Source organism: Sturnira hondurensis, unplaced genomic scaffold (assembly GCF_014824575.4).
Source record: "Sturnira hondurensis isolate 20B ecotype Veracruz unplaced genomic scaffold, ASM1482457v3 Scaffold0021490, whole genome shotgun sequence".
NCBI lineage: Eukaryota > Metazoa > Chordata > Mammalia > Chiroptera > Phyllostomidae > Sturnira > Sturnira hondurensis.
In genome coordinates this window covers 5,152,438-5,163,946 of record NW_028094121.1, presented here as the reverse complement: position 1 = coordinate 5,163,946, position 11,509 = coordinate 5,152,438, and the positions used below count along the sequence as shown (strand labels likewise).

The 11,509-nt window shown below is 56.2% G+C and overlaps 1 protein-coding gene across 1 annotated transcript; it reads right to left on the bottom strand.

Annotated features, from left to right (window-relative positions):
* Positions 1-1,130: 1,130 nt before the first annotated feature.
* On the bottom strand, positions 1,131-11,445 carry LOC118977609 (bone morphogenetic protein 8B-like). Its single transcript, XM_037032551.1, has 5 exons — positions 11,310-11,445; positions 11,016-11,210; positions 10,128-10,207; positions 9,246-9,356; positions 1,131-4,959 (listed from the first exon to the last, which is right to left on the bottom strand). Exons 1-5 carry the CDS (start codon positions 11,443-11,445, stop codon positions 4,810-4,812), a joined length of 672 nt encoding a protein of 223 aa, XP_036888446.1. The 3' UTR covers positions 1,131-4,809.
* Between the last annotated feature and the right edge of the window lie 64 nt (positions 11,446-11,509).

The following is an 11,509-nucleotide window of genomic DNA, read 5'->3' as shown; positions in this document are numbered from 1 at the left end:
CCTTTGGCTGAGCACCCTCTGCTGCAGGTGGCCGGGTTTCTGTCTCCTTGTGGCTGGGATGTACCACATGGTTACCCCTGAGCTCCCAAGAGCCCCTCCAAGCAGAGGGGCTCTTACATACCACAGCCACTGCAGGGCAGGCGCAGCCGTGGGCAGGCCTGGTGAAGTGGGTGGGGATGATGGCAGTGACTGCAGGGCCTTTGAAGAACCAGGCAAAGACGTGTGTGAAGAATTCAGCACAGCCAGCCTCCTGAGAGGACTGACTCCTGCGAAGGTGACCCTGCTGCTTTCCACTCTTCCCTGAGGGCCTAAGGAGGTTGAGACTGATTTTCCAAAGTCCGGGGGGCTTGGCAGGTTTTGAGTCATTGAGCACCACTGCCCCCCCAACCCAAGGGTCTCCTAGGGTGTCCACTGGTGCTACCTCACTGTGTCCACCCTGGAACCCTCTACAGAGAGAGGTAAGGATCGGGACCTGCCTGCAAAGGTCACCGGGGACAATGTGGCAGAGCTGTGACCAGAAGCATGGCCTGTCTCCCACACCTTGTCATAATGAAGTCCTAGGAAGTTTACTGGGCCCTTGGCTCAGTCCATGGCAGGGGGCCCAGGGACCTGGCCTGGCCAGGAAGTAGGAAGACCCCAGAGCTGGGGGAACAGAAACCTGGCCGCCTACTTCGGCTACTCAGCACAGCACCGGCCCTCATTGCTCAGGAGGGCTCTGGCCCTTGGGGAGTGGACACCAGGGCACTGTGGGGCCATTGCTACAGCCTGAAGGGCAAAGCTGCTTTCCTAGGACTAACTGGCTTCCGCCTGAGGGCCTCCCTGTCCTTGTCGCTGCTGTTCCAGGACTGAGGGCATGGAACTCGGTTTTGCCAGTTCATTCCCGAACTGCTCTGGGGCTGGACCCGGGCCTGGGACTGGCCTCGGCTGCACTGAGGGAGAGACCCCGGGCTGTGGCCCTGGGGTCAGTCCCGCGGCTGCTGGAGTTCTCTCCAACAGCCTGTCTGCCTCCAGGTGCTGCTGGCACGTGGAACTGTGGGGCCTACTCTTTTGGTGAAAACTGATTCTCATAGAGTTCAGGCAATAGAAAACTAGAAAGCCATGTTTTCAGAAAATATTTATTAATGGGGAAATTTTCACCATATAAGAAAGTGGGAAAAGTGTACCTTGAAGTAGTTTAATACAATATGGTACCAATCTTGTAAAAATACCTACCTATAATATGTGAACCTCTATATGTTTATCCTGAGAAGAAAAAAACTAGAAATAAATTCACAAAATATTAGGTGTTTATCTGAGTTGTAGGACTATGGTGACTTGAATTATATTTTTTTATTTGTTTTAAACTTCTTTCCAAAACTGCATTATCTTTATAGTAAATGAAAAACACGTTTTTAAAAAAGGGTTAGGCGTTTGCACAAGGTCTTTGCATAAGTAGGAAAACCTGAGAAGGACCATCCCCTGTTCAAATTGCTCAGGGGCCCTGGCCGGGTAGCTCCACAGGCAAGAGCATCGTCTGGATACGCCAAGGCTGTGGGTTTCCTCCGCGGTCAGGGCACACACAGTAATCCACCAATGGCTGCGTGAATAAGTGGGACAGCAAATCGCTGTTTCTTTCTCTCTCTTTTCCTCTAAAATCAATCAATAAAAAAATTTGTACACACACAAATAGCTGAGGCACTTGTTGAGTACTGAGTGCCCTCTACAGGACAGTGGGATCCCCGTGTGGGGAATCACTGACGTTGCACAGCCCCAGCTGTAGCTGGCAAAGCTGGGCACTTGCCTCAGGCCTTCCAAGCAGGTGAAAATTCAAGTCCTGCCCACGAATGATTGCAGTGTGTAGATGGAAGCCTAGCTCTGAAATAAATACACCATCGCCTGTAGGACACATTCTGGGAGGAGGTTTAGTGGACAAGCATGGAAGGGGCACAAAATTAGCCAATTCATTTGTAATAGTATCAGCAGGTACCAGTTGTTAAGCATTAATAAGCCAGACATTGTCCTAAACGTTTATGTACACATCTAATCCCTAGAGCAGCCTGGAAGGAACAAGCCCATATCCTGTTGTGCGGAGGAAGAACAAGATGCAAATCTATTCGGCTCCCACAATCTATGCTGCTGCTATGCTGCCTCTTCCCTATTTCTTAGGGATGTTTCCAGAACCTGTGACTTCCCTACCTTAGTTAGAAGACAGCTTGATACTGAGGCCAAGATTGCACTGCAAATATCAAGGCTGACGTGCATTGCTCCTTAGCCTGTTTTTCCATGTGCCCTCCCTTCCTGTCAGCTGTCAAGTGACTTTTCGTTGCTGTCAGTGGGTGTGCACTGACCACCCTTATTTATCCTTCTGGTCTGGTGTGACTAGATAAACAAGCCATGTCCCGAGCAAGAGAAAGGGAAATGGTGGCTTCCATGCTGTGTACCTGCCACCCTTGGCTCAGCAAATAAGATACCTCATGGGATACAATGCATGGGCTTTGTGTCCACAATTATTTCACTGCCCAGGGCTTTTTCTGTTTGATTTCATTTGGCGCCTAGATCTCAGAAGTTGCTAGAAGTCTGGTGGCCAGGTAGGTACACAATGACTTACTGTTTTTCAGTCGTTCTGCAACTCCTATTCATTCCTGCTGTGCACAGCCTGGTTGGTAGGGAAGGTGTATGTCATACCTACGAACCTTTGGGTAATCTGACAGACGTTTCTGGTGCACCCCTGCCTATGCCAAGCCATTGCTGGGCATGAAAGATACCAGGAGAAGTAAAAACTTAGTTGTCAAAATAATTGGCTAATTTTAAATTTGCAGTCACCTAACAGACAATCCTTGATGTTGGCAAGACAGAGCTGTTACTTAAGTAATGGAATGGCAAATAGGTTTCATGTTTACCAACTTGTGGCAGCCACCTGGTTGGTTTGTGACTTGGACTTGTGATGGCCTCCCGGGTTCTGCGTTCAGGGTCATGAGGCTGTATCTGGGCTCAGTGCTCAGATGCCGATTTCTTGGTTGAAGGCCCGTTGGAGATCAGGAAGTGCCCTGCCTTCATGTTAAAGATAGGAAGTGAGGCCTGCAGGAGGAAGTCACCTACAAGCCAGGTCTCCCGACATTTAGGCCAGAGCGTAAATCCCTACACTGATGGAGAGAGCTCACTACCTTACAGTATGGCCCCATGGAAGGGTATCTTCCTCTGCACTTGCTCCCAGCACCCCTCCCAGGTCCAGGTGTGGAGGCCACTGTCCTGCAGCGTGGCCCCAGCCTCCAGCCCCACCTGTTCCAGGTCTGCTCTCCTGGAGCCTGTCCTCAGGGTGCAGTGTGAACCCCAGGGATGTGCATCCTTGTGCACACGGGTCGTTCTGCCTCTGTGGGCTGTGCCTGTGGGTTGGGGCGGGCCCAGGGTCTGCTATTAATGACACAGTATTTCAGGGTTTGGGCAGCTGGACTCTGTCTGCTCCAGCAGGTAAATTACAGGTTTAGCAAGTCAGAAATCAAATAAACACTCAACTGCCTCTGCTGCTCCAAAGAGAACAGTGGTTTCCGGGAACCTCCCCACCCAGTTCATCCTAATTACTGCCTGTCACTCCCCGGGGACAGGGGCCTTTTCTTTGGCTCACAGGAGCCGAAAAAACAGGATGGGGCTCCTGGGCACAGGGGATGACGCAGACTTTGGTGACCAGCCTATTTTCGACAACTTATGGGCACAACAGGTGCCGACAAGTCCCTGCCCTGGCCCCACACCAGGCCACAGGCTGCCCGGTGTCGCAGACACATCGCTCGGGGTCGACCGGATTGCTCCTTAGCAGGAGACGGCAAAGAGTCTTCACTTCACATGCCAACTCCAATGTGCTGGCAGCGGCTGCCCGGAGCTCGTGCTGGTCACGCTGCAAAGTCTATCAGGTTTGGAAGTACCAATATCAAGGTTGATGATTGATGTCTGCCATGTAAAGGGAAAAGGACAATTATGTCCTTTGTGCTGGGCACGGTCCTCCTGGCCCGCCCAGTGCATCCTTGGCTCAGTAAAGAGATGCCTTCCCCGCAGAGCTGGACTCCCCGTGGTTCAGTGCAATGACACACGCGGGTCAGTAAAGCCCCAAAGATTTTTTGTTTCTCCAAAGGCAAAATTTCAATGCACTGCATGTCTTCCCCAGAAAGCGGGCAGATCAAGGACAGGAAGACAGAAGATAAACGCCACTGGCCTTAGCCCTACACCATGTCATTCATTCGGCTCCTTCTGGAGTCGCCCACCTGCCTCCCCAGGGACAGCAGTTTGGTAATTCAGATCAGCAAATATGAAACACGGAGGGCAAGTCCCAGCTCTTTAACAGAAGTGCCCGGCAATGCCTAGGTCTGCTCCCGAGAAGGGCAGGCAACCGGAGGTGGGCCAGACCTGTCTACATGCCCCCAACCTTGTAACGGAGAGCAGAGGGCCTAAGGTGGCCACCTTGGGCCCTGGGTGCCCCTCAGGTCATTCCACATCTGTCCACAACCTGGGCCAGCAATAAGCAAGGGTAGGTCCTCAGACAGGACTTTTGTGCCAACCCCAAAGTCAGCACATGCCACTGGGGACGAGGGCTGGGAAAGAACCTGGCTTGATGACTGAGACCACCGACATTGGAGGCCAGAATCTATCACAACCTCGGGCAGGGGAGGGGGCAGAGGGGCCTGATAAGATCCAGCCCAGGCGAGAAGGAGGGAAGGGCATGGACACGCAGATCTCTGAGAATTCTCTGTGCCAGTCCTGTCTGTGGTCTGGCTGGGTTTGAGGGTCTCAGCTTCTGAAGAGGGGCTGGTCCGGCTGAGAGGCACTGCAGGGGCCGGGGCCTCAGTGGCAGCCACAGGCCTTGACCACCATGTTGCGGTGTTTGCGCAGGATGACGTTGTTGCTACTGTCATAGTAGAGCACGGAGGTGGCACTCAGCTTGGTGGGTGCACAGCACGCCTTGGGGACTGCATCTGGCTTCATCAGGTGCACCTGGCCAGGGAGGGGGTGGTGGGCAGAGGTGTGAGCACCAAGCACTTCCCCCAGGCCCAGCGGGCCCCTGCCCCCAGCTCCCATCTGCCCCAGGTCTCCAGCTGCTCACCCCTCCCCTGTTCCATTGACCTTAAGCGAGGAGGTCAGTGTAGCCCTACATGACCCTACTTGACCCCTGCCCTGCTCTGAGGCCCTTAGGGCACAGCCTGGGCACCTACCTGCTCCCTGCCACACCCACTCCCCTCAGACTTGATCCTGGTTCCCAGCACACAATGCAGCTGGTGGCAGGTCCCTTCTGCCTGAGGCCCCTGGAGCACCATCCCTCCAGGGTCCCCTATACTCCTCCCTCCTCTCTGTGCTTCCGTAATGTCCCTGATCATGTCTTGGCCACCTTTGCTGTTTATCATGTCTCCCCCTCCTGTGACCCAGTGAGTGTTCACAGAAAAACTGGATAATGGGCTTTTAGGTATGCCCTGGGGTGTCCGACGCCATTATTTCTGGGAACACTTTTGCCCTCTAACAGCTTCTAAGGCAAGTGTCACTCGGCAGATGAAGAACCTGAGGGCACACAGGCCATGTGCGCTGTCGCCCAGAAGGACTTGGGTCCAGGTGCAGTGACCCGGGTCCCCACTCCAGACCAGCTTCACCCACCAAATAGAGCCTGACTGAGGAGCTATTTCGGCCTCCATACAAATATTTATCCTGAGACTTGGCAGCATGAGCTGAGTTTACACTGGACTCCTGGTCAGGGCCCTGAGCGGACGGCCCAGAGGCAATCCTGAGCTATCAGGGGGAGAAGAGTAAGGAAACCTGTTTCCCTGTGTGTGTGTGTGTGTCTGAGGGTCCAGGACCACCCAGCTCTCAGGGAGGCTGCAGAGCAGGACCTGGATGCAACTGTCTGATGGGGGGACCTATCCGGCAGCCTGGCCCCTGTTCCCCAATGCCCAGCCTTGTCCCTGAAGCCTCAGCTCTGAACCTGCTGGCCAAGGCCTCTAAGGGGACATCCAGTCAGACTGGGACATGAGGGCCACTGTTCCCCAACTTCCCAGCCTCCACATGTGATGTCTGGCCTTGGCATTCCCAGGCCCACGTGAAAGGAATGAGGCAACACGCCCTGGTGTGCCCATCATGGGCTCTCAGTGGCTGAAAACTGGGGAAGACCTTTGCAGACTTGGGACACTGGAGAGTCCCGAAAAAGGCAGGGATGCTGCCTTTCTGTCATTCTGCTCAAAAAATGGCTCGTTTATCAGGTCACCAACAGAAAGAGAAACTGCTTTTTATTCCACGTGGCACCAAAGAGATCGATTTGCAGAGCTAATGTGCCACTTCATTCTATTTGCTTTTGAGCCACTAGGAGACCAAGTGAGAGGTTCTGTTACTGTGGATATAAATCACACAACTGTGGGCCTCAGTTTTCTGCTCTGTGAAATGGGTACTTTTTCCATTTCTAACACAAATGTATCTCACATGCATGCCTTGTAGCTGCCGGGCCAGGACAGGGAGCACAGAAATGTCCCAGCCATGGTCCCAGCTCTCATCCTTGGTGGAGAGGGAAGGCGACACAGGGGGAGCACTCCAACAGACAAAAGGAGCCACAGGAGTACACCACAATCACAGCAGGCCCCAGCACTTCGGGAGCTTCTGTGCTGGTGACCACCCCTGGCAGGGAAGGACCACAGCCGAAGCGTGTGGGGCGGTCAGGAGTTGGCTGGACTGAGGGCAGAGGAGGAGGCCCTCCGGGTGGAATGGCAAGTGCAAAGCCAGGAAGTCAGGGGGTGAAAACCTGTGGCACATGCTGTCACGGAGCATGTGCAGGGAGATGAGGGCACTGGGATGTGTGCTGGGGGCGTCCGCAAGATTGGCCGAGTGGCTAATGAGGGGCCCCAGTCTGCGGCCGAGGACTCAGACTTCCTCCTGATGACAGTGGGAAGTGAAGGGAAGTTTCTCAGCTAAGAATGAGGTCTGGTTTGTGTTTCAGTGGGCCCCCCACCCCCGCCACTGCCCGGCTGCTGCATGGATAATGGCCCAAAGAGTGAGCCTGGAGGGACACTTTCCTTCTCTAGGTCCCCAGGACACCCCGAGTTCCCTTCACATGATGCCCCCAGCCTCCTCAAGTTTCCTCCTCCTTCCCAGCCCCTCCTCGGGGGAGGCCAGTCTGCACAGCCTCTCTCCTCCTATGCCTGCATCTTGCCTGTTCTAAGGACTCAAAGACCAGCCACAGAGGCCACGTCCCTCAGTTCAGAGCTCCAGCCTGGACTCTCCCGTGCTCCAGACTCTGGGACCCTGCTGCCCACCCGACTTGGCTACATGGGGTCTCATCAGGCCTCACACGTGCGGTGGCAGAAGTAGATGAGCAATCCCCCAAATTCTCCTCCCACAACAACTCTGCCCCATGAGCCTCACCCACTCATTGGCTCAGCCGTCCCCTAGAGGCCCTGCTTCCTCCCCTTGTCACTCCCACCAGACCCTGAGAACCGCCCTGCCTCCCCCACCTACACGGCTTTGGCTACTTCTCACTACCCTCCAGCCTCCCTGCCTCTCTTGTCAGGTGACCGTGGTGACCGCAGCCTCACTGTGTCCTGGCCTCCTGCACCCTCCACCCATGGCCTAGCCCTCTCACCATGGCCAGAGAGATGCTTCTAGAGCAGGGGTGTCAAACTCATTTTCCCTGGGGGCCACATCAGCCTCAAGGTTGCCTTCAAAGGGCCGAATGTAACTTTAGGACTGTATAAATGTTACTACTCCTTAACTAGGGGCAAGGAGCTCGGCACTGCCACCTGGTAGAAACCAGGTGCCGGGGCCGGATAACACAAGGTGGAGGCCCGGACTCGGCCTGCGGGCCTTGTGTTTGCCACCTGTGCTCTAGAGAGCCAGTCGGATTGTGACACTGCCCCCTAAAATCCTGCAATAGCACCTCAGCTTACTTGGGATGAAATCCACCCACCTGCCACCTTACCACGGACCTCAAGGCCTATGTTAGGGACCCCTGCCCACTCAGCGTCACCTCCCTGGGCCCTCCTCCACTCCTTTCCAGCCCCGCTTCCATGCAGGCTGGAGCCCACCCAGCTGCTCCTGTCCTGGGGCCTGTGGGTCTCTGCCCAGAACATTCTTCCTCCTTGTGCAGAAGCCTGGGCTTCCCTTCTCACAGGACCCGGCTTGTGTGTCAACCACAGCCCCCCAGAAGGCAGCTGCTGTCCTGTCTGCACCCACGACAGCCTGAGCACTCACTCCTACCGACCCACAGTGGGGACCTGGAGCCTGGACAGAGGTGTGGGAGGGGGAGGGACAACCCAGAGGTGCAGGTGTGGTCCTCACCCCACACCCCTCAGGGGGCCCGGAGACGCACATGGGTAAAGGACGGGAGGCCTGGGTGGCTGTCACACATGGCCTGTCACCCCTGAGCTTCACCAGAGAAGGCAGCCCCTGGGGTCCAGCAAATCCCATCTGATGTTGAGAAAAGAGGCAAAGCAGCTTTTCTTACACCCATTTCCTCTCACCCTAAAGCATCACCTTGCCAGCCTCTTGCTTCGTAAACGTAAGGCTCAGGCATACTAGGAACTAGGAGTCTAGGTGAACATTCCAGAAAGAAGTCTCAACACACACACACACACACACACACACACACACCCCATGTAAAACACTGAGCAACAAGCCGCAGCGACTGTCCTCATAGAAATTATTGCTCAGCAGTACAGTCACCCCAGGCACCAGCACATTGAAGGCCGCACCATCCATGGGACAAGCAGTGGGAAGGACCAGGAGAAAGGGCTGAGAGCAGTGACCGGAAGGGGAGCCCGAGCTCAGAGGGGCCCTGTGCACAAGGGCTCACGGGTGACTCTCCGCACTCACCGTGAAGAGGGTGGGTGGACACACACGCCACACTTCCCCCCCATGTGCGCATGTCACGAGAGGTCGAACAAACCAGTGTAAGGGGCATGTGAGTTCACAGCACATGGGAGCTCAGGTGGGATGCCTGTCTGTCTGGGCTGTGTGGGGGATGACAAGCAGGCTGCCTTTAGGAGGCTGGGTCCCACCACACGTACCTGCACGTGTGTGCACAGTTGTGCACACAAGCAGTGAGTCTACACACACACAGCGTGGCCACACAGGGACCAGCGCCTGCACAGGTGTGGGAACTCAACTGCACCTGCACGCAGCCAAGGTGCCATGTGGAGAAACCTCCCTGAGACCCCAGCAGGTGCTCATGCACCCCCACCCCCCCGTCTGAATCCCTCTCCACAGGGCAGCCTCCCCCGGGGTCCAGACAGGGCAGGTTGGGTACTGACCAGGGACTGCACGATGGCGTGGTTGGTGGCGTTCATGCAGGAGTCCAGCGGGAAGGAGCACTCCCCCTCACAGTAATAGGCCGAGTAGCCCTGGGGGGCGATGACCCAGTCCTGGGTGGGTGGAAGGAAGAAGGTGAGTCCCACCATGCGGCCCCTCCCAGCCCCTCTGCCCAGCACCTGTCACAGGAAGATTCAGGGTTGCCCCCCACCCTTCGTCACTCAGCCTTGGGGACCTGTTGACCCACCTTGAGGCCCTCCTGGGGCAGGCCCCCCGAAGCCTGACCACCACCCCAAGACCCTCGGCAGACAGGCCTGGAAACAAGCTCTGTCCCTGTCACCCGCCCTCAGTGCTCAGCAGCATCCTCCCAGCCTGTCCCCACGGCCCACGTGTCCTGCAGCTGCCATTGCAGCAAAGGCACTGCCACCCTGGCTTTGGTTTCCCTGTTGAAACTCTGACGTTTTATGGCTCAGGATTCAGATCTCACATTTTCACAATTTTACCAAAAAGCACTTTATCACAACAAAAGCAACATATTCACCTTTTAGAAAACTTGGAAAACGCAGGAAAAAATAATACATGAGAAAACAAAATTCCCTATAACTCTACCTCCTCCTGGAGCCATTTACAGTGTTGAGGTAGAAAGTGAAGGGCGCCCTGGCCGGTGTGGCTCAGTGGACTGAGCACCAGCCTTCGAACCAAAGGGCACGTGCCTGGATCGCAGGCCGGGTCCCCAGTAGGGGGCGCATGAGAGGCAATAGGATATTGCCGCTTCTCTCTCCCTCTCTCCCTCCCTTCCCTCTGAAAATAAATAAATAAAAAAAAAACATTTTTTCTAAAAAACCTTAAAAAAAAAAAGAAAGTGAGGGAAAAGCAGTGATTACCAGCCAGCCGAGGTCCTGGAAGCTGACATAGAGCTCGTGCCGACGGCAGACCTGCCGGCCATGGGAGCCGTGGACATCATCTGCAGGGGACAGACAGGGCAAGGTCTTTTCTGGGGTCCTGCTCTGTGCAGCTACCGTGGGGGCGCCCAGGGTGGGGATGCCCTGGTGGGCACACTTGTGGGGTAAATGAATGACGGGAGGCTAAACCGTTTGATCTCATAAGGCCCCTCCCTGCAGCACTGCTGGTGCCAGGACCCAACTCAAGAGCCTCCCATGGCTCCAGAGTCACCCCACACTCAGCCCAACCCCCCGACTTCTGCCTGTGGGCCTCCTGATGCCCCGGAAACAGCCCCAGGCGCCTTTCTGCCATCAGGCTGGGGCGCATCCTGCTTTTCTCCTGAGACACGTCCCGCCCTCACCCCACCTGTCCTGCCACACCCATCCCACAGGTCCAGAGGTTCAATGGGAGCCAGCCAAAGGGCCGACCCCCATGAAGGAAAGGAAGGCACAGGGCAGGGCAGGCTCGTCCTGATGCTGAGGGTCTTGGCCTGGTGGGGAGACCTTTGCCTCAACAGCTGTGCACCCTGCAGGCTGCCTGGGAAAGAGCCGAGGGCCAAGGGGGGTGCTGCCCCGAGGGAGGACCCCTGATGGGAAGGCCTGGTGAGCCGGGGGAGGGCAGAGAAGGGACTTCCAGGTGGCGGGGAGGACTGACAGACAGTGCACTGGCCAGTCCACAGGGGGCCTGGGGCAGAGGAGGGTGTCGGGAAAGGCGGCCTGAGAGGTGACCATTGGCTTGAGCCCTTCTGAGGGCCAGAAGACTCTGTGGCCACCACTGGCTCTCGGCCATAAGCCTCTGCGGGCCTGAGACCCCAGCCCCATGGGCCTCACCAAAGATCCCCGGGAGCTTGTTTGGCTGTGGCAGCTCGTTGGTTTTTTTCGGCAGCCTCTTCCTCAGGGACCTCACTGCTCGAGGGACTCGGGTGGGGTTGGGGCTCTCCCTGAAAAAAGTGACCATGAAAGGCTGTTTGGAGCGCGGTGCCCGTCGCCCCAGCAGACCGGCCAGGCCAGGATCCACGCTGCGCCCTGAGACAGAGAGAGGAAAGAGAGTGGTCACTTGAGGGCGTTGGCTGCGCACGGGGACACAGCTGGGGACTCTGCTGGGGCCAGGCAGGCTCGGAGCACAAAAGCTGAGGACCTCGGCTTCCTCAGCTGAAGACCAAAGCCCCCAGTCTGGCCCCAGGACCCTGGCAGGCAGGTCTGGAGGAGATGGTGGGAGGAGGGCCTGGCGAACTGCAGGGTCAGCAAGGGTGACAGTCATGTTCACGGCTGCGTGTGAGGCGTTTCACAGCTTTCAGTGTCATTTCGCACTGAGGGTCTCGCTC